The following is a 22947-nucleotide window of genomic DNA, read 5'->3' as shown; positions in this document are numbered from 1 at the left end:
GGGGCTATTTAATTATCCGCTTTTGCTAAAACATTTTCTATTTTAGCTCATATTTTTGTTGTGTCTGCATAACTAAAGTTTTGTCATGCATCTAAACAGCGCAAAATTTTTGTAGCAAAAGATTAGGGCTAAAAGTTTTGCCATTCCAAAAAGCATCTAAGCACCCCCCCTAATTCTTAAACCCATATACTAGTACTTAGGACAGTTTTACTAGGAGTTTTTTGAGATTGTCATTTGCATTTAATAACATGCTACATATATATTTTTGATGACATGATAATATTGAAGAGAGAGAAGAAATGAGTTTGATATAATAAAACTTTCTTGACACAATACCAACTCTCTATAAGTCTTAGAATTAGATTCTACGAGAATGAAATTTTACATCGAGTATATGGATGTTTCATCCAAATTTTATTTCATTATATATGGCATGACAATCTTAGAAACAACACAATCAAACTCTTTACTGAGGCTGGTCTTAATAGCTAACTAAAAACAACTTACACGTGAATTTGATAGCCTTGAAAATAACGCAATTAAACTCTTCGCTGAGACTGAACATTTGAATTTACAGGTCTATACAACGTGACACACGATGAGTACCGGTAACTCACTTTCCCCTGATCAACATCAACCCGTTGTTGGGGCCTGTCCACGCGCGCGTGCATCGCAAATTCGCATGCAGCCGCCCAGACCAGACCAGACCAGAGCAGACCAGACCAGACGAACGTACGTGCGCGTGTGCGTGTGACTCATGCAGATGCAGTTTTGCACCCATCTCAATCTCATGGCCTCCAACACAAAACGCCCCTCGTCCCTCACCAGACTCGCATGCTCTTAGCAGCCAGGGTACGGGAACATGGGCACGTTCCCTGTTTCGGGAACTTCGTCCCGAAACGTGGAATGGGAACATCATGGAACATCGTTCCCAAATGCGGTAGAACACGAATCATATATAGGAGCAATCATATGAACGTCAGTCCCAAACGACTATGGAACTTCGTGGTGTGTGTGTGCATACTGCGCCGTGCCCGTCCATGAGCGGTCGGCGAAAAATCTAGATGGTGATTGACTCATTGGCCTAGACCTACAATGAGTCTTAATGTTGGAGTTGGACAGCCCTAAATGAAACAAAAATACAATAGTAAATTATATCACACTAGGAATCAAACTCATTTGATTCAAAACAACACGTAAAACTACCTGAGCCAACCACTACGTCCCAAACACGTTCCTTTAAAAAGTGGAACGCGTTCCGCAACTTAAAGGAACGAGACGAAGCTATATAACCCATACGTTCCATAGTTTATGAGAATGTCGTACCGCGTACCACGTACCCTATGTTCCGACAACTTGGCTGCTAAGCGCATGCTTCGCCGTGCTTTCTGCGCCGCTTGACCCCAGGTCAAACCCCCTGCGGGGCTGCCGGCTGCCGGCTGCGTGCTGCGGCTGCGGCAGCCCTTCATAACTTCCGCTCCGTCTCCTCGTCTCAGTCTCGTCTCTCAGTGAGTGACTCGTCTCCTCTAACCACTCGCTGCTCCATTTACTCCCTCGTATCCACCCCTGCTTCCCGCTCATAAAACTCGCCACCACCACCAGCAGCAGCAGAGCGAGCAGAGCAACCGCGCGCACTACTCTACTCCGCAGCGCGGACACTCCCGGCCCCGGCAAGTCCAGCCACCCTTCTCGCGTGAACCTGCCAGAACACACACACACACACACACACACACACACAGAGAGAGAGAGGAGGAGGATAGCTGCGTAGCCATTCTTGCGGGCAAGAGATTGAAGGCGCGCGCGGCTGCCTCTCCTGCTCCGTACGCCTGCCTCTGAACCGGACGAGGTGTGCATGGGGAAGGGGGCCGGGATGGGGAGGGAGGCAGCGGCCGCCGTGGTGGCGGCGGAGCTGGAGGACTCGGCGGGGAAGGCGAAGGCGGCGGCGGCGGTGGCGGCGCCCGTGCTGAGCCCGCTCAGCGAGACGCTGTGGCGCGACAGGGCCGCCGGCGGGGTCCTCCTCGGGGACGTGTCCGCGCGCCTGGCGTGGCGGGACCTCACCGTCACCGTCGCGCTCGGCAGCACCGGCGACACGCAGGCCGTGCTGCGGGGGCTCACGGGCCACGCCGAGCCCGGCACCATCACCGCGCTCATGGGCCCCTCCGGCTCCGGCAAGTCCACGCTGCTCGACGCGCTCGCCGGCCGCCTCGCCGCCAACGCCTTCCTCTCCGGGACCGTCCTCCTCAACGGCCGCAAGGCCAACCTCTCCTTCGGCGCCGCGGTACGTATTATACGTCGCCCGCCGGCATGTCCTTAATTTGTCACTACTGTTTATTTACATACATTAATTAAAACAAGGACTCATGTTACACTTGTAGATATATAGATCGAACAATCTTTAATTACGTACATATATAAATCACATTTTAGAAAGTAACTTGGCGTCAGCAATAGTTAATTATTATGTTGTCTATAACTTTTTCATCTAACGAAATGAAATGGACAGCCTTTCTGCGCTTTCTCAGTGAAAAATCGAAACTGACCATTTGTCTCTCCCATGAACTTGGAGTGAATTGGATTTGTCAAAAAGTTGCACTGCCTACTTAATTGGTAGCGGTATCACCACACACATCCCACTTCCGTTGATGTCACCACGCCTGATGGTGTGGGTGTTTGCTGTCTCTTTCCACAACCCATCTTGAATTCTCTTTGGATCTTCCGGCATCGCCTAACCTGAACAACACATCTGGTCACTCACTGAATCGTCACTCTTGGATCATCACGAGCTAGTCACGTGCCAGGTTTTGTAACCTTGCCGGCTTTCGGCAGCGGCTTCGCAATCACATCTTCCCCATTTTCAGCATAAGATGCCATGTCGAATAGAAGGATCTCGGCTCGGCTACATTAAACCCTTGCAGCTGGGGTTGGGTTGGATCAGTAGCCACCCATCACCGATCAGAATTTGGGCGATCTGACTCTACTGTCGCCTGTCTGTTTTCTGATGGATCATTCTGTTTTCGGGTGTGTGTTTGGTGATGGAGTTAAACACTCGCTGCATGCCTCACTGGTTGGTGAGGAGACCCAGACGCCGTTATGTTTCCTGGAAAGGGGATTTCGGGTTGGGTGTTGTTCACCGGTTTCTTCAGCACCGGGCTCACCAAAACCTCATGATCTGTTAAGACATGGGACTGGGAGGTATTTTGTTTTTTGATTATAATAATCATTGGGTTACATAAAAGAATGTACAAATAAATTCACAGCAGTAAAAAAATGATGATCCCGGTTTTTTTGAATATTTGATCGATATAGTTTAAACACCTACAATTCACATAATGAGTCCTCACCCTGACACTGGAAACTATTGTCATTCTGCAATTTCAGGCCTATGTGACACAAGATGACAACCTGATTGGCACACTGACAGTAAGGGAGACCATCTCATACTCGGCGAGTCTGCGACTCCCTGACAATATGCCAAGGGAGGAGAAGCAGGCTTTGGTTGAGGGCACCATCGTCGAGATGGGACTTCAGGACTGTGCCGACACAGTCGTCGGCAACTGGCACCTGAGGGGGATCAGCGGCGGCGAGAAGAGGAGGGTCAGCATCGCCTTGGAAATACTGATGAGGCCTAGGCTGCTCTTCCTGGATGAGCCCACTAGTGGTCTCGATAGGTATGCGATTCTATTTCGTCTCTTTTGGCAGCTATTGACCTACCATCTGCCGAAGTGATAACTGATGCAACCAAAAAAATTTGTTGCAGTGCTTCGGCATTCTTTGTGACGGAGACGCTGCGGGGACTGGCAAGGGATGGCCGAACCGTCATAGCATCGGTCCATCAACCGAGCAGTGAGGTTTTCTTGCTGTTTGACTGCCTCTATCTTCTATCAGGGGGCAAAACAGTCTACTTCGGGAAGGCCTCAGAGGCTTGTGAGGTAACAAAATGACATTGCTCATCTTGTTTTTATCTGTGTTTCTGCTACACCAATGGGGCATCTGAATCATCTGGTATATTCTCTGTTGTGCATGAGAGCAGTTCTTCGCCCAAGCTGGTTTCCCATGCCCGCCGATGCGCAACCCATCGGATCATTTCCTCAGGTGCATAAACTCAGATTTTGACAAGGTGAAGGCCACTCTGAAAGGGTCAATGAAGACGAGGGTGAGTTGAATTCATTCACCTCCTTAGTATTTGCTGAGCCTATAGCATGTTGGTGTACATGTCTTGACTGAATTTTTGCACTCCTTTTCACTTACGTAGTTTGAAAGATCTGATGATCCGCTCGAGAATATCACAACTTCGGAAGCCATGAGGAGGCTGATCAGCTACTACCAGCACTCACAGTACTATATCAATGCACAACAGAAAGTAGATGAGATGGCCAGGCTCGTAAGTACTTTGCTGATTTTCTTCAGTGCTTTATGATCATTCAAACTCTACTAGACCATTCCAAATTTCCAATAGAATTGAAAGGATCCATGTGGTTTGTCCTCACAGAAAGGAACAGTGCTGGATTCAGGAGGGAGCCAAGCTAGCTTTCTGATGCAGGCGTTCACGCTCACGAAGCGATCCTTCATCAACATGTCAAGGGATTTTGGATACTACTGGTTGAGGCTTATTATCTACATTGTTGTGACACTTTGCATTGGGACCATATACCTCAATGTTGGCACCGGATACAGCTCTATTCTGGTAAGAGTTGTTTGTACCATTCATGCTTACATTTCTCCACTTTAGTAACATCTATCTTAGGCACTGAATGTATCTACTTGTTCTGAATTTGAAACCTGATATCGGTGACTGGGTTAAACTGGTGAAAACTATTAGGCCCGGGGCGCATGTGCTTCCTTCATCTTTGGCTTCGTCACATTCATGTCGATCGGAGGGTTTCCATCTTTTGTGGAGGACATGAAGGTCTGTGGAACCACTGATGAATCTAGAAAAGTCTCAGGTCCTTCAATTGCTCAACTTAATTTCCATTGTTCAGGTCTTTCAAAGGGAGAGGCTCAATGGGCACTACGGTGTGCTGGCGTTTGTCATCAGCAACACACTCTCAGCGATGCCATTCCTGATCCTGATCACCTTCGTGTCGGGCACGCTGTGCTACTTCATGGTGCGCCTGCACCCGGGCTTCATGCACTACCTGTTCTTCGTGCTGGCCCTCTACGCCAGCGTCACCGTCGTGGAGAGCCTGATGATGGCCATTGCCAGCGTGATCCCCAACTTCCTCATGGGCATCATTATCGGTGCAGGGATTCAGGTAAACTGAACATCCGTTCCAGCAGCTTGATACCCTCCATCATCTGCCACACAACTGTTTATAGGAAAAGAAAAACGCTGTGCATCCGAACTGGGATTAATTCTGACGCTGTGCATGGAACCACACACCATAGTGCTGATGCCTATATTCTCTTCTGATGATAACAACTCATATTTAATGGGTAACAATCGTTTTGAAATGGACAGGGGATATTCATGCTGGTGTCAGGTTACTTCAGACTTCCGCATGACATCCCAAAGCCCTTCTGGAGGTACCCCATGTCCTACATCAGCTTCCACTACTGGGCATTGCAGGTAAAAAGGGGATTCATATTTTCACAGTGATTAAAAAAAATTAGCAGGAGCTGTCAAAACTCAATCCAAGAATTAAACAGTGCTAATCTGTACGCGTACATGGGTTGTTGATGGATCTTGCAGGGCCAGTACCAGAACGACCTGAAGGGCCTGCTGTTCGACAACCAGGACGACGAGCTGCCCAAGATCCCCGGGGAGTTCATCCTGGAGAACGTGTTCCAGATCGACGTGAACCGGTCCAAGTGGCTGGACCTGGCCGTGCTGTTCAGCATGATCGTCATCTACCGCCTGCTCTTCTTCGTGATGATCAAGATCAGCGAGGACGTGACCCCCTGGGTGCGCCGCTACATCGCGCAGCGGCGGGTGCAGAACCGGCGGCAGCGCAAGGTGGAGCTGGCCACCAGAACGCCGTCGCTCCGCGGGTACGTGGTCGACGTGGCCAGCCTGCCGGCCGATCACCCGTGATTCCGTGAAGCGCGCGAGAACTGGATATCAGTATCACACAAAGCCTAAACCGGAACTGATAACAGTACAGTAGTACTGCAACATTCCAATATGAATGTGTTAATTAAGTTTAGTAGCAACCGCTTAAGCTGTAATAGAGTGTTGTTTGATGCACTGCTAAGATGTATGTATATCACCAGCTTGATGCAAGTTTTCTCTGTTATTCTTCGGCCGGTCGCGAGTGCGAGCATCAGAGACCATGGTGAACAATCAAATCTCTCATATGATGTGCATGATGCCAGATCAAGAGGGGTAGTGGTAGCAGCGGGGTGTGAAACAGTGCTATAAATGGCAACATTGCACAGACGCAGACTAGAGGAGATTTCGCCGATGGATGGATGATCTCGCTCGCTGGGGCACCTGCACCATGCAGACTGTGCAGTTTACGACAAGAACAGCGTAGGCAAGGACACCGGATGGTTATGGCCATTATGGGCCAAACTGTTTGCACACCATGGGCAATTCATTCATTACTGCTACTGATCTGAATGGCCTCCTGTCACACACAGCGATCAAAGCTGCGCTTAGCAGACGTAACCAGATCCGGACGATGGGCTCATCGTTATCATCAGTTACTAGCAGTAATAGCATATCTTTCTCAGCATGCATGCGTTCGCTGACAGATGCTTGGTGCTGTGACCAACTGACCATGAACAAGTTATTGCAGTGGGCAGCGGCAGCAGTGCTACAAAGATATTGCAGGCGAGGCGACACATGAACTCAGCCAATTCAGTAAACAGTTTGCATGAAAATATCTTGCAATGCAGGCCGAGGAGGCGAGGATGGACCTTAGTACTCAGCTATGGCATCGTAGTACCTTTTGCTGCATTAACAGGTACTTAAGTAATAAGGGGAGACAGGAGAACGAGCTCTCCCCGGCTCGGCACGGCATTCCGGGATTCAATTTGCAGCCGGCCGGCGCCTCTCCGCACGGCATGACATGTGTGTGGATCCGTCGACAGGAGGCGCCTAGAGTTGGTGTGCAATTACTTGCATCGTGCGATGTCGTCTTGGTCAACTGAACCGCAAATGCAGTGTCTGGGATTTTTCAGGTCAGGACATGAAAGGGGGAGGAGGGAATTAAGGTGCCGCCTTTTTTGTTTTTGGGGAGTCTGAGGTTTTCTTGCACTATCTGTTCCTTCATGGACACTGACTAGTTTAATGGAACAAAGCATGCATGAGTTTGTCAGATATACTGCCTTCTTCAGATTAAAATACTAAGGCATTGTCAAGGGTGGATCCAGGCCCTGGGCTGCCCGGGCTGCGGCCCGAGGCGTGGCCCAGAAATATCTTTAACAATTTCTTTTTTCAGCCAAAAAATCTATGAAAATATAACAATTCCTTTTTTCAGCCAAAAAACCTATGAAAATATAGATTTAGTCCTACCTGAATGCGATTTAAAAATACCTTATAGTATTTTTAGCCTCCCTTTGAGGCGTTTCTGGATCCGCCACTGGGCATTGTAACTAGATTAGGATCTCTTCTGTGTCCAGAGAGAGAGAGTGTGTGCGCGCGCGCAAGCTGAAGGCTGAACAAGCATCAACCAACTCGGTGTCATTAACTTTAGTACCCGCAAACATAAGCCAGCTTTGCTCGCATAACATGATTAAGCTTGCACGAAAAGAAGGTTGCGAAGAAATTGGATTCTGTTTTGTGGGACATTATCCAGATGAACAGGGAGTTAGGTCGCATCCGGCGAGAGCTGCTGAATGCTGAATGATTGATATGATTTGAGGCGCTACCTACGGCAGTTCAAGACTTCCAGTGGAGTCGGTCGCCGTCGTTGAGGTTTCCAATTGCAGCTTGCAAAGGCTACTCCATTCCCTACCAAGTAGTACTCTCATTTTTTTCGAACCGAGGGAACCTCCTCATTGGGAACTTCCCCATTTCCATTGAATGAACAACAGAAATACCGTTCATACAAAGAGTTTGTAGGGTAGATAGAGAAAACTAGAGAGTGGCATAGCTCTGTAGAAAGATACTACGTAGACTACACAAACACTGAGCGCACGACAGCTACAGCTTGCCAACACAGCATAAGGAAAGTACCAGCAAAGAAACCAAGTTTGATTACACAGAAGCTTAAGCAAGCGACAAACAGCCTTCCTCGGGATAGTTTCTTGCAAGAGTCCAGCCAACATTCTGACTCCAGCAACAGCTTGATTACTTCTGTCCATCCGGCTTATCTTCTTCGTTGACTTGTTCTCCAGAGAGAGGCGCTTTTGAGTTCTCACCTCTTTACTCACCAGTTGCATAGCAATTTTCAGCATTGTATTTACTCCAGCGATCAGTTGCTCCTTGTCTTCCTCCAGAAACAAACCTGCCCAATACTCCATAAGCGAACAAGCATAACATATAACATGAATTGGACTTGTAACAACCTTGCCCTCAAAACAAGCACTGTTTCTAGTCTTCCAGATTGCCCAACAAATAGCAACAATACCTATAGCATGAAATTTGTTACCATAAGGTAGCCATTGCTCACACCAAGCCCAACATTGATTAAAATTCCTAGGTACATTAGATGCACCTACACAATGCGCCACAACAGCCCATACTGCTTTGGCCAAACTGCATTGGAATAACAGATGTGATACAGATTCATTGCACTCACAGAACAAACATGAAGGATCACCAGTCCACTTCCTTTTAATCATATTATCCCTAGTAAGTAAAGCATTATTTGCCACAAGCCAAAGAAAAATCTTAATTTTAGCAGGTATTTTTCCTTTCCAAATTTTCTTATAATAGATGCCTGCATCATTAGTAGTAAGAAATTTATAAACTGATTTAACAAAAAAGCACCCTTTCTTATCAAACTTCCAGATTACCACATCCTCCTCATCTGTTAAAGTAATCTTCTCAACTCTTCTAAGAATGTTGTTCCAATCTAGTCTCATATTGTCTACTAACCATCTAGTAAAATTGATAGAGCTTTGTTTCATCTGAGATACAGAAATATCTGGCTGCATGCATATTTTAAACAAGTCTGGAAACAAGCATTCAAGGGGTTTTATCAAAAAGCCAACTATCTTTCCAGAACATAGTTTTATCACCATTTTTTATTTTCAACTTCCTTCCTTGTAAATATATATGTCTAAATTTTAAGAGATCGGACCAAATTGCTGAGTCATTCTGCCTGTGTTTCATAGTACAGATGTTTTTTTCCTCAGATATTTGTACTGCACAATGTCTTGCCAAAGACCTTTCTCATTGTCAAGCTTCCACCACCATTTACAAAGCAAACTGACATTCATTTTCCTAAGATCCTTAATACCTAACCCACCTTTCTTCTTGTGCTTACAGATTTTAGTCCATTTCAATAAATGATATTTCTTCTTAGTACCACCACCTGAAAAATTTCCTTCCAACTTTATCCATCTTGGCTATGATAGTTTTAGGCAACAAATATATAGATATATGATATATTGGTGAATTGCTTAGACTAGAGTTGATTAGAACTGTTCTTCCAACAATAGACATCATACCCCCTTTCCATGGATCCAATTTCTTATTATTTTTGTCAACCAAAGGTAACCAATCAATGACATGTAGTCTGCTTGGGCTAACAGGGACACCCAGATATTTAATAGGGAAGATACCAGTCTGACAGTTGAAAATTTCAGCATAGACATTAGCCCAATTAGCATTATCATTTATAACTAGCACTTCACTCTTGTAAAAGTTAATTTTGAGACCAGCCATCAATTCATACATATATAAAAGCAACTTCATATTTCTAGCTCCCTCAAGATTATGCTCAAGACAAATTATGGTATCATCAGCATATTGTAGCACTGCTACACCCTTGTTAACAATATGATCTATCAAACCTGAGAAAAGATCATTTGATTGAGCTTTGTGAATCATTCGAGATAGACCATCAGCCACAAAATTGAACAGAATTGGTGATAAAGGATCACCCTGTCTCACCCCTTTGTAACTCTTAATATAAGGACCAGTTAGGTTGTTTAACTTGACACTAATTGTCCCCCCAGAAACTACTTGTTCAATCCACTTACACCATTTATCATCAAAACCTCTCGCAGCTAAACAACTAAACAAGAAGTTCCACTTGACCTTATCATAGGCCTTTTTAAAGTCTAGCTTAAGAATAATTCCCACCTGATTCCTCCTTTTTGTCTCATGAAGAATTTCATGCAAAACCATCACCCCATTTATAATATTTCTCCCCTTCATGAAAGCAGTTTGATTAGGGTGAATGAGTTTGTCTGCTACCTTTTCAAGTCTCAAAGTCAAAGTTTTTGTAATGAGTTTATATAAACAGTTCAAGAGACAAATGGGTCTAAATTGTTGAATTTTAGAAGCATCAGTAATTTTGGGCAAAAGAGTAATGATACCATAATTGTTTCTACTAATATCAATTTTACCTTCATAGAAATCATCAAACAGCTGAACTATATCCTCTTTAACTATATTCCAACAAGTTTGAAAGAACTCTATTGGTATTTTGTCAGGCCCAGCATCTTTATTTTTTTCCATTTGGAACAAGGCTTCTTTAATCTCTATCTCAGAGAAGGGTTTAGTCAAATTTGAATTATCTTCATCAGATACCTTTTCCAATTCATCCCAAATACTGTTATCAATACGAATATTATGCTCTTCAGCACGACCAAAAAGATCAGCATAGTACTCGGTCGCATGCTTCAAAAGATTTTCATCACCTTGAATTACAATTCCATCACTTTCTAGGAATAAAACTGAATTTTTCCTCTTCCTCCCATTAGCAATACTATGAAAGTATTTAGTGTTACTATCACCTTTGAGCAGCCATTGCTCATGGCACCTCTTTACCCAGTAGGATTCCTCTTGATCCAAAAGCTGCAAGGATTCCTTGGTCAGCCAAACCTTTCTAGCCATTTGTTCCTGAGTAAGGCTGTCTTCTTCCTCTATACCTTCTAGCTCAAATAATTCTTCACTAACCATTTTTCTTTTTTTCCTCAATTCCCCTTGCAGGTTAAAACCCCACCCCTTAAAATATTGTTTCACAAGTTTCAATTTTTGTTGTATTCTATCCAAAGAAGTTCTAGCATTACAATGCTTTGACCAGATTTTTTCAACTGCCCCTAAAAACTCAGGATTATCCAACCAATTAAGCTCAAATCTAAACTGCAAAAATTTAAGAGGTTTATGACAATCAGAGGTTAATATCAGAAGATTATGATCAGAGATTTCTCTAGGAAGCCTCTTAACCATTGCAGTCGGAAAAATATCTTCCCAATCTCTAGAAATCAAAATCCTATCAAGCTTTTCCAGAGTAGGATCCTCTTGATTATTAGACCAAGTATATAGACCACCAGTCATGACAATCTCTTTAAGCTCATAAAAGCCAATCAAAGAATTAAAGAGGTTTGAAAACCTAGTTAAACCATGAAGCTTATTTCTCTCATTGAAAGGTCCTTGTTTGGTTTTGGTAATTGAGTGACAACTTAGGTGGACTAATAGTGTTTATGTGAGATACACAGGAGATTAGTCCACAGGTGATGATGTGATGATGGAGGAGCTCATTGCACATGAGACATGACATGGAGTCATGTGACCAAGGTGGAGAAGATCAAGATGAGGCTTGGCTTGATGGACCGGTTGCAAGAGTGAAGGGCAAGTCGGAGGCTTTGAAGCGAGGGACCGCGTGTGACGGTGAAGCTTGAGCAAGACTTGGCGCCGATGGACCGAGGCAATGGTGAAGAGCAAGTGAGGTCAAGATCGATGAACCAATACGGTCATGTGATGATATGAAGTGGATCATATCATTTGGTGATTGGTTGGTGCATGTGTTGCATCAACATTGGAGGAGATGGAATGGAAAGCGCAAGGAAAAGGTATAACCTAGGGCATTTCCATTTCACCGGTCATAGGTGTGTAGAGAAGTTTATGACCGGATTTAGGATAGATGGCCGTACTATCAAGAGGGGCAAACTTGTTTGCATATCGGTCATCTAGTGCCACTTGAGCGATCTAACTTTGCATACGTGTTAGGATCGAGTGGCGTGGCAAGTTTGAGAGGCTAACTCCTTTGGGAAAATGTTTGTGAAAATGCTAACACACTTGCACATGGTGGTGTACACTTGTTGGTGTTGGCACACTTTGCAAAGGAGGTGGTGTTCCTAGGGTTGAGAGAGGTGTGGGTTCCTCTCTCCCTCCCGCCGAGCTTGCGAGGCAGGATTCGACGCTTTTGAGAAAAACAAGTGTATATTTTCTATTGCGCCGGTGGGAAATTTAGAGAAGTCGCGGGAGTGTTTTCTCACTGAGAAACACTCACCGGACGCTGAGTGCGGAGGCACCGGACGCTGGCCTCAGCGTCCGGTGAGCTTGACCCTGCTAGGGTTAAGCACCGGACGCACTCTGAGAGCGTCCGGTGGTTAGCGTCCGGTGTGAGGGGTTTTTGCAACCCACTCTGCGCACGAGTCCGGTGAGCACCGGACCGTCCGGTGCCTAGCGTTCGGTGAGGTCGCGAGTTTGACAAACTCTCTGCGCACGAGTCCGGTGAGCACCGGACCGTCCGGTGCCCATCGTCCGGTGGTGCTGTGCAGGCGCGCGTGCGAAGTAGCCGTTGGCGGCAACGGTCGTTTTCAAACGGCTAGTGACACGTGGCCGACGCCTGAGCACCGGACGCTGGGCGTTGAGCGTCCGGTGGCTCCCTGTCAGCGTCCGGTGCTCACGTGTTTTGCCCAGTGAAGGGGCAACGGCTAGTTTAGCCCTTGGGGCTATAAATAGAAGTGGTGGCCGGCCTTGGCTGGTGCTGAGCACCCTTGGGACTTAGTGTCCATGCTTAGGGAGTGCTAGTGAAGCCTCTAACTCACATATGCTTGATAGTGATCATCCGATTGTGTGAGTGAGCGATTCTAGTGCGTTGCATTGAGAGATTGCATCGAGTGGCACTAGGTGTTCATGTTGCAAGCTGGTGGTGCTTGTTACTCTTGGAGGTTGCCACCTCCTAGACGGCTTGGTGGCTTGTGACTCCGTCGAAGCACGCAAGGAGATTGTGCGGTGCTCCGGAGAAGAGATTGTGAGGGGTACGGTGCTCACCCCACGGGGATCGTGAAGAGCAACTCTAGTTGAGCGAGACGTGAAGAGCGACAAGTGGTCCGGCCGGGTCAAGTGCTAGAGCTTGTGGTAAGCACTCCATGTGGGAGAGTGTGACTTGCGGGTCACCACTAGCAAGAGGATCGGCGGCAACCTTGGAGCTTGTCTCAACGGGGACGTAGCTTGGTGGCAACCAAGTGAACCTCGGGAGAAAATCATCGTGTCAATTTTGTTCTTCCCATTGGTTTGCAAGTCCCTAACACAAGCTTGTTTTTACATTCATATACTTGTGCTTGCATAGTTGCTCTTGTAATTAGTTAGCTTGTGTAGCTTGCTAGTTACCTTCTTGCTTGTGTAGCTAGAAGTAGTTCCCTTGCGTGACTAATTTGGTTTGTGTAACCTTGTTAGTCACATTGCTTAGTTTGTGTAGCTAAGTAAGTTGCGCTCTCTAATTTGGCATTAGTTGCCTTATTATTGAGCTTGCTAGTGAGCTTAGGCTTTGTGCGCTTTGCCTCACTAGTTTGTGTAGGAGCTCCCTCGGTTTGTAAAGTACTAGTTGCATAGGTTTGTGTGACCTTGCTCCTAGATTTGATTAGGTGAGCTCTTGCTAAGGTAGCACCTTGCTTGCTTGTTTAGGATCTTTTCAAGGTGCTAGAGAACTTAGATAGAGGGGTGTAGTCTTGGCTAGACCGATAGTTTTAATTCTGCATTTGTTTCGGTTAGCCGGCGCGATAAGTTTTAGAAAGGACTATTCACCCCCCCTCTAGTCCGCCATCTCGACCCTTCACAGATTCCACTTTATTTTGTTGCTTTTGTCCCACAAGTTCATTTGGAGCATAAAGTCACCTTGTTGAAAAGATCCTACATCATAAAATTCATTCCTTACACCCACCAAAATACCACCAGATTTGCCTTTGGAAGGATTATACAACCATAGATAGTCTTTATTTGAATCAAACTTCCTAAGAACCTTCTCCTCACAATCCTTAATCATAGTTTCTTGTAAACCAACAAAATGAAACCGATTTTGAGATATCAAATCCTTAAGAAAGGTAGAAACCCCTTTTTTCGTAAGACCTCGACAATTCCAAATTAATCCATTGATACTCATTTTTTTAACTTTCTTTATATTCTTTGGAGCATTTCCTTTACTAGATTTCCCCTTTTCCTTCTTCAGATCATCAGGATTTTCCTGTATGATTCTCCTACTATTTTGAGAATTAGCCAACATCAGGCTTTTTCTCTTTTCTCTTTTCTCTTTTTTTCCTTCTTGATTCAACAAGAATAAAATCTTCTGACTCAGAAGACTCCTCATTAATCCACTCAATAGCTAATGGAGCATCTTCCTCTATACCACCCTCAACTAAATCAGCTTGAGGTTTTTGATTTTTCACAATTTGCTTTTGGTACAGATCATCTCTAGTTTTCTCTAAGTCTCTAATAAGGTTAAATGTATCAATACTATTTTCTTCAACCACAATACCCATGCAAGATGTAATGTGAGAAATATCATCATCTAATAGTACAGAAAAGGAGTTATGATTAGAGTAGATACCTTTAAAGCTTGCACCCTGAGTATTCCTCTCCATTTCTTCCAGGTTTGTTAGAGGTGTGATCTTCTTCAGCCTTTCACTCCTCCTCCTTTCTCGCTCAGGGATTGCTTTTTTAGTCTGTACATCACAATCAGGTAGGAGCAGAGCTTCACCTTTAAGAGTGCCTCCATCAATGTCATGATCTCACTTTCTTGAGTATTAACAATGGTGTCATCAGATAAAAAGATCTCAGGAGATTGTGTGTTGACAGTTACATTCACATCTTTTGTATCATCATCTTTGAGCTTGTCATCTAGCTTAGTAAGGGACATATCTTTGATATTAACATATGAGGTCTCATTCATAAACCATATCTGCTTAGAATTGTCCTCTTGATCATTCTTAGAAGTTTGGCCAACACCATCCATACCAGCCAGTAAGGCCAGTTTCTGTGCAAAGGAATCACTATCAGAGTCAGAGTCTTCTAAAGTCTCAGGAATATGAACTTTCTCCCCATCATCATCAATACATCTCTTCTTGTATGACTTTTGTGCATCACTCTTCAAAATAGTTGCAATGTTATCTCCTCTGCCAACTTTAGGTGGAGTAGACCAGTATATTTGGGATTGCTTACCAGTATCATTTTCTTTTCCTTTGTTACTGGTGTCTTCTGCTCCAAGCAGGTTTTCTTTTTTCTCCTCTTGCTGACTTTTTCCATATATCTATACCAGACGCGCAGACGCTATCAATTTCCCCCCAAGTAGTACTCTCATAGAGAGAAAAAGGAGAAAAGAATGTTCAATTTTTTTTTTCTTCCAACGTGCAGAAGCACGTATGTTTCCTTAACGATCCGTTCGGTTTTTTTTTCAGAATGGGCTGTTCCGTGCCTCCGGCGCTATACAAATTTATGAAGAAAATTTTCAGACTGGGAATGACTCTACAGTAACAGAACGAGGCCTAAGCGAAATGGAGTATTTGTTTGATACTCACTCTGTTTTTTGACTTTTTTTTTGTGCTGGATCTCAGCCTAGGAAATTGATAGCGGCTGAAGTTCATCGTTGGTTCCGTTCTAGAGTCATTTGGTCAATGTAAGTATTGACTTACAGACACTACGATGGCCCTCATTATTCAAGCAGTGCTTGGGATAATCCCTCTGCTTTTTGGAGTCAGCCTTGGTGATTAAGTTGATCGTTTCTCTGTTAATTCGCAAGATGTTGGTTTTCATATCTACGAGTTGCGGTCCTTCAAAATTTTCTTCAACCTATGGCATAATGGAGGTGCAGATTTTCATTCTGAATATCAAAATTGGAAAGTAGAACAATCTTCATATAGTGGGTTCAAGTGATCAGCACTCTCCCAAATCGGTACATCCCTTTGGAGTCAATGCTATCCTTGTTCCAAATTCTCGTTCTTCTCATGGCAACTAGAGTACCTAGCTATTGTGTGGTGAAGTGCTATAGAGTAGAAATTCTTTGCTGCTAGAATTGTATAGGGGCTTTCTTGGGTGGTTTAGAGCTAGAGTAAGTAGTGACTATTAGGGTCATATTTTGTACTAATCAGCTTTATTCTAGTATTGCGAATTTATAGAGAAATTTCTATAGGCTATTCACCCCTCCTCTGGCCATCTAGATCCTATCAATGTTGTCTATCATGTATTCTTGTTGTATATTTCAAATCATGTGCATTTGATGAGATTAGTTTGTTTCCCTCAAAGTTTACCCTATAAAACGTAATACTCTGCATTTAGTCGGTTCAATTATCACTTATAACAATTGTGCCCTCTACTGATCCTATAGTCGAAATGATGATCCCTTTGACCATAATGTGTATATTAGCCTTGCACATGTACCTGCAAAGATAGTTTGACCAAAGGGAATGCGAAGCCAAAGACATTTGTGTCATCGCGCTCGCTGCCCTAGAGCCATGTTGCTGCCAACGGATCAAAAACAACATTCCCCTCCAATACAACCATCCAATCTTCAAACCCTTTGAAAATCACATGTATAATATCCTTCCACATGTCGATACAAATCAGTTTGATCATAGGAGCCATGATGATCATGATAACAAGGTTGCGGTGCTTGCTTCTCCATGCCACATAAGCCACAACCTTGTTTTGTAATTGTATCCTCCCGAATGGACCGATGGTTATAAGCATGTTCTTTTACCATAACATACTCCGTGTGTTCCATAGAAACCCCCAAAAATGGATTGCTCAATAGTGCTACAATGACCATGTTGTTGATTATAGCTCCCACTACCCACAGGCTTGCATATCCTGAGTGCACAAGTGTTCCATCCTCATTATTGAATACTTCATCTAGTCCAAATTATAAAACATTTGACTTAAGGTATAATTTGGGATGGAGGTAATAGTTAGCAAGTAACGGAGCTACAATGTTAAGGTATTGTAGTGATAATTCCTTCACAAGCTGAGTGGAGAACCTGATAAAACTATGTGCGAAGGCTTCACCAACTCTTGCTACAATGCATATACAATGGTAACACTGAAGCCAACTTGAGCCCTTCTCGAGAGAGGATAGTAAGAACTTCTCCCAAAGTAAAATACTTCCTTCATTCTAAAAAGAATATATAGTTTTAGGTTGAGTTTATTTAAAATTTTATTCCATAACCAATATAATAATAATTTGATTTCATAAAGGTTAGTATTTTTATTTAATTAAATTTTAAATTATTGACTTATGGAAATGAAAGTCTTATTATTATTATTATTGAGACTGATAGGAAAGTGAAAAGTGAGAAGTAGTATATGTATTATTACCCCGAGCAGGCGAGCACTGGCCGAAGCAGGCCGAAACCCAGCCCGAGAAAGGAGCAAATAAACCAAACCCAGCCCGAGAAAGGAGGGGGGAAAAACTAGAAACCCTAACGATGCTGCAGATCCGCCTGAGCAAGATTGGCTCGTCGGACTCCGGCGCAGCCGCCACCGGCTCGGCAGCCGCCTTCGGTGCCGCCGCCGCGGTGGGGGCGGCTGCGGCGCTGGGTGGCGGCATCCCGGAATCGGTCACCGTGGCATGCCCCGACCACCTGGTGATCGCGGACCTCCCCGTCGCGAAGAGCCTCGGTGCCGTCACGACCTCCGCCGCCGCCGCCACGCGCGCCATCGGCCGTCGCTCCCGTCGCCCGCTCGGGGAGCGCGTCCACATCTGCTCCCGCTGCGAGTTCCCCATCGCCATCTACGGCCGCCTCGTACGGACTTGCTAAACCCTATTTTTTTTTAATGCGGCTATCAAACCGTGAACTTGTTCAGCCCTTGTTGCTGCCAAGGAAATTAGAGAATCAACCGCGTGTGTTGTTTAGCCATTTACCGCCACCAACTCTATTCTTCCTTTTTTGATGTCATAAGTGAAAATGGAGCAGCGGATGTGCATCATCTTTGTTTTATGCTCCCTGTTTAGAGTGTTGTATTTCTGAGAGTTGGACAAAAATACCAATACATATAATTTGTAGTAGCTCTGTGGGAATGGCTGTTGCCTCAGTGTTCTAGTGATTCCATTGTAAGGAGAGCCAATGTATCTCGTTTTGTTTATGGCAAGCAGTCAAGGGAAGCTAAGATCTACTGTCTAGCGATTGAATGAAGGCAGTATTGCTGTTCTCTTAATAATTCTAGTACATATGTTTGTTTTAACGGATCACACAGGATTTGCTTGCTGGTTGTACTAACCTAAGGAATTGATAAATAAACTACTTATAGTTTCACCTCAATTGCATTATGAAATAAGCTTCTGGTTTCAGTTGCTACTATGGCTTTTAAGTTTGAACTAGTCATGTATAGTTTATTTGCCCTTTTTTTGTTTGGTTGAAGTACTTCATAAGCAAGTTAAACGGCCTTATCATGCATAAACTGTGTAGCACAGATACAGGATACATGGATATGCCATGTTCCCCAAAAAAGTCGATATGAGGATAGGTTTTCATGTATATAAACTTTTAAATAAACTATAGGATACATTAAAATTTTAAAGGCTAATAGCAAATCGAGCATCACCAAAACTCCATGACCCAGTTCTCCAAATGACTTGCAAAAGCCAGATAAGAATGTATAAGTCTTATATTGTAAGATAAAGAGTCCCAAGTGCTTCATGTGAAAACTTGAGGGAGGATTCAAGTACACCTTTGAGGCTCGGAGGAAATCGATCCAGTTCCTTACATGATAGTTGATACTAGACAACTAGGAAGTGCAGCCTGCAACTCAGGCTGCTGCTTCATCCTCACACGCTTCAGCCCCCAATTATTGCTGCCATCTAATCAGAGTCTGGGAAAAATCAAGCTAGAAGAACACTAGATCAGCTATCAGTAGCACTAATTGATTCTATTAACTCACTAGCAAGTAGCAACTACTGGATTCAGGGAAGGTCAAGGGAGGAGAGTAAGAAACTGACTGCTGAGTTGCTGCTGATCTGATGTGCCACCAGCCCACCATGGGGGCACACGTTGCGTGGTTGTCCCTGGGCAAGCTTGTGGGTAGTGTGCGTCACCGGCTCACCGTGGCTGTCGCTGTGGGCATAGTTAGCGGAGGAAAGGAACTCACCTCACTGTTGCTGGCCACCAGGGGTCACCACTGCTGGAATTGAGTGACAGGGAGGTGGTGCAGCTGTGCGCCCATGTGTGTTCCTGTGGGTCCAGGTCAGGGAATGACCTGAGCGAATATCGATTGCCTTCAAATACCGATCTGTTAACTGGGCTGGGCCTTATCCAACAGAGGAATAGATGTCTGATATGTATAAGCCCAAGTATCCTATATCGTGGCTGCATCCTGCATGTGTCCGTATCAGATACGTATCCAATACAGGATATGAGGGTGTTCTCGCATGTTTGTGCTATATACATACTCTGTATTTTTAATGTGCTGTTTCAGTATATTCTGTATTTTATGTTCCTGTGGTTTTACCTGTTCCCTGAATAAGTGCTACATGTGGCCATTCACTCTATAGTTTCTTTTCTGATAATATAAACAGTTGGAGCCTATAGTAATGTGATGAGTTTTTTTCTTGGTTTCAGATCCCTTGTGAACATGCTTTCTGTTTAACCTGTGCAAGAAGTGATTCTAGCTGCTATCTGTAAGCATTCTAACTCCCAAGTTTCTCTAACCTACTATTATCTTGTTGTAACCTTAGGTCATGGTTTATCAGCACTGCTTGAGTAAATTGGTCTGTTACACGAAATCTGAGCCTTGACTGATTGTTCTTGCTTTTCTTATGATATTTTATTTCAATCAATGGGCATATGTTTGCGATAGTGTGGTACTGTTCAAATCATTTTCTATCCTAAGTTTGTTGTGTACACATATGAGATATTCTGTTCATTCGGATTCATAATCTGAATATTAGTTAAAAATTGACATATCCTGTACTGAGACTCTCATGATACCAATGTACCCTTGGATACATAATTAAATGTTGAGCAGGCAATCTAAGGGGAGTGTCTCTGGAAATGTTGTAATTTCAATCCTTATTTAATGTAGACATCTGATTTGTTTCTCTTTTAGAGTTCCGCATTTCTGCCTGGTCTAAGTCTGTCAATTTAAACTTCTGTTTACCTCTGCAGTTGTGATGAGCGCATTCAGAAGATACAGAGTGTGAAAATGATGGAAGGGATTTTCATCTGTGCTGCACCAATGTGTCTCAAGTCGTTCCTTAAGAAAGCAGATTTTGAGTTTCATGTACCCGATGTCCATGCCAACCTCCTCCAAACTAATCAAGAGAAGGAAGAAGAACGCAATGAGTCAGATGCTCCTAACATCTCCCGTGCTTCTGCAGGGGATACTCAAAGACAATCTCAAATGCCTGAAATGTCTACTGCACGTGCTCCTCCAAGATCAGGTGTTTCACAAGATCGTGAAGAACGCTCCCGCTACCACCAGTCCAGGGAGCAAACACCACTGAGGCCCCCAACCCTTTCAAAACCACCTTCATTCCATGGTCGCCACTCATACCCACCGGGGGATGCTCAGGCCGAGAACAATCCACCTCAAGGATTCGACCGGCCCTACAACTGGGCTTCTCACTCCCGGCAGGAGAGCCCAGGTGCGGCGACTCCACTTCGCCAAGAATCTGACCACAGTACTCAGGACAAGCAGCAATTGATGGCTAATGCACCTTATATGTTTCCACCAATTCCTCCTCACCAGGGAAACTTTATGATGCCTATGAATATGAATCAGCCTTTGATCCCCAATGCACCTTTCAATTACCCTCTCCAGCAAGATGGAAACCCTCAGTACTTTTCTGCCCCTTTCCAGATGCAGCTACCAGATACTGGATCGGACCAAGGTTCCATGCCAAGTGTCCAGCCTCCAGCTGGTCCTATGAGCTTCCCTGAGGGGCTTCAGCGCCCGTGGGCTATGGGGCTGATGCCATTTCAGTCGATGGCCCTTGGTCAGGGAATGGCTGATGGTGCGGGTGATCCTCAGGGTGGTGGTGGCCTTGCCTTCATGCAAGCTGGTTTTGGGGGCATGCCTGATGGCTCCATGAATACAGGCATGCCTGATAGAGGTGATGGAAGGGGTATTCTAGCACAGATGCCAATCCAAATGCAAATGCAGATGTCACTTCCCCCACCTCCGCCAACACAACCTCCATCAGGTTCACAGCAAACGTTTAACAGGAGTTGATATTATTTTTTTGCACGAATTGATGGTTCCTCTCAAAATTGCATGTCGATTCATTGGGCAAATTGTAACTTTATGGTTCTTGGCATGTAACCTGTGAGAACTAGATGGCTCAGTTTTATTCCCTGGTTGCATAGGAGCCTGTATTATGCATAACTGTCCTGTGGAATGAAATGTTCCCAAATTCCGAAATTTTGGTTCGAGATGTTGATTGTGTCGGTGAAAAAAAAAACCGATGCAGTGAGAAGTTTGAAACATGTGGCTGGTGTTAATATATTGTCGCGTGACGCATGTCAGCGTACTCCGTATATTGCTGCGTCACGCATGTCAGCACACATGCCAAATCACGTTGACCTGGAGCAAATTTGTTCCATGTATAAATATTCCGTCTAGAAATAATAAGTTGTATTTGACCAGCAGTTGAGAAATCATATCAAATAGATTTTCACGATTAATTTCTCTTGTAATGTGTAGTTAGATGCTTATAGTTTGGCATAGACTCTTTAGAGCGTGAGATTTTTCCCCCTGTTTTCTATGTTTTCAGAGAGATGAAATAATTCTTGGTGTGCTTCTAATTCAAACCATTGGTTGACATTCTGCTGCTGGTTCTAACTATTTAGTTGACGTTCTACTTTCTTTCTTTTTTTTTTAAAAAAAAACGGAAGCATGAAAGGATCAAGATGCCCAAGAGGGGGGGTTGAATTGGGCTTCTCTAAAAATTTAAGCAACCTATAAGTTCCAATTCAACCCCTTGTGCCTAGTGTGACTTAGAGAGCTACCGGATAAAAGTTTTGCAACCTAGTTCCAGTCCTATTCTAGCATGGCAATTCTAAGAATGTAAAAGCACAAAGTAAATGCTAGAAAGTAAAGGAGTAGTGGAAGAAAGTGCTCGGCGATGTTTTGCCGAGGTATCGGAGAGTCGCCACTCTCCACTAGTCCTCGTTGGAGCACCCGCGCAAGGGTCTTGCTCCCCCTTGGTTCGCGCAAGGACCAAGTGCTCTCTACGGGCTGATTCTTCGACACTCCATCGCGGTGAATCGCCCAAAACCGCTCACAAGCTTGACACGAGCCACCCACAAGAACTCCGGGTGATCTTCGTGCCTCCAATCACCACCGAACCGTCTAGGTGATGGCGATCACCAAGAGTAACAAGCAAAGAACTCTCACTTGACCCAAACAAGGCACTAGAGAGTGGTGGATGCACACTTGACTCTTGGAACTCACTAGAGGAGGATTCTCTCAAGAAATCACTCAAAACTCAATCCTCTCTAAGCTCTTGCAACTCTCTTGCTCCACAACAAGGTTCTCTGATGTTCAAATGGGCAAGAGAGGTCTCATGGACGAGGTGGAGGAGTATAAATACTATCCACGAAGTCCAAAGGTCGGCCAACCGTTTTCCACTGAAAACGGGGTCACCGGACGCACGTTATGTTGCACCGGACGCACTGCACCGAGCGTCCGGTGTGACATAACGGCTACCTGCACAAGTCTCTGACAGGTCACCGGACGCTAACTCTCAGCGTCCGGTGCACCGTCCGGTGCTCGGGGAAACTTTACATGCTCCCTGCGCATGGGACCGGACGCTACCCGGTGCGTCCGGTGCTAGCGTCCGGTGCTCAGGGGAACGTTGCAAGCTCCCTGGGTAAGGGACCGGACGCTACCCGGTGCGT

General features: G+C 44.7%; 2 protein-coding genes across 2 annotated transcripts; both read left to right on the top strand.

Annotated features, from left to right (window-relative positions):
- Positions 1520–6239, top strand: LOC8065816 (ABC transporter G family member 11). The gene is made up of 10 exons (XM_002466971.2): positions 1520–2278; positions 3379–3668; positions 3758–3929; positions 4031–4153; positions 4253–4381; positions 4490–4684; positions 4820–4906; positions 4980–5252; positions 5459–5566; positions 5690–6239. The coding sequence occupies exons 1-10, from the start codon at positions 1853–1855 to the stop codon at positions 6029–6031; spliced, it is 2145 nt and encodes a 714-aa protein (XP_002467016.2). The 5' UTR covers positions 1520–1852; the 3' UTR covers positions 6032–6239.
- LOC8067102 (E3 ubiquitin-protein ligase Hakai) lies at positions 17443–21475 on the top strand. The gene is made up of 3 exons (XM_002466970.2): positions 17443–17856; positions 19669–19727; positions 20215–21475. Exons 1-3 carry the CDS (start codon positions 17539–17541, stop codon positions 21278–21280), a joined length of 1443 nt encoding a protein of 480 aa, XP_002467015.1. The 5' UTR covers positions 17443–17538; the 3' UTR covers positions 21281–21475.

This window comes from Sorghum bicolor, chromosome 1 (assembly GCF_000003195.3).
Source record: "Sorghum bicolor cultivar BTx623 chromosome 1, Sorghum_bicolor_NCBIv3, whole genome shotgun sequence".
NCBI lineage: Eukaryota > Viridiplantae > Streptophyta > Magnoliopsida > Poales > Poaceae > Sorghum > Sorghum bicolor.
This window is presented reverse-complemented; position numbering and strand designations above follow the sequence as displayed.

Coding starts and splice junctions, on each gene's coding strand:
- LOC8065816 (XM_002466971.2), top strand. CDS start 1,853: ATGGGGAAGGGGGCCGGGATGGGGAGGGAGGCAGCGGCCGCCGTGGTG. Junction 3,930..4,030: donor AGGCCTCAGAGGCTTGTGAG/GTAACAAAATGA, acceptor GCATGAGAGCAG/TTCTTCGCCCAAGCTGGTTT. Junction 4,685..4,819: donor CCGGATACAGCTCTATTCTG/GTAAGAGTTGTT, acceptor GAAAACTATTAG/GCCCGGGGCGCATGTGCTTC.
- LOC8067102 (XM_002466970.2), top strand. CDS start 17,539: ATGCTGCAGATCCGCCTGAGCAAGATTGGCTCGTCGGACTCCGGCGCA. Junction 17,857..19,668: donor TCGCCATCTACGGCCGCCTC/GTACGGACTTGC, acceptor TCTTGGTTTCAG/ATCCCTTGTGAACATGCTTT. Junction 19,728..20,214: donor AGTGATTCTAGCTGCTATCT/GTAAGCATTCTA, acceptor TTACCTCTGCAG/TTGTGATGAGCGCATTCAGA.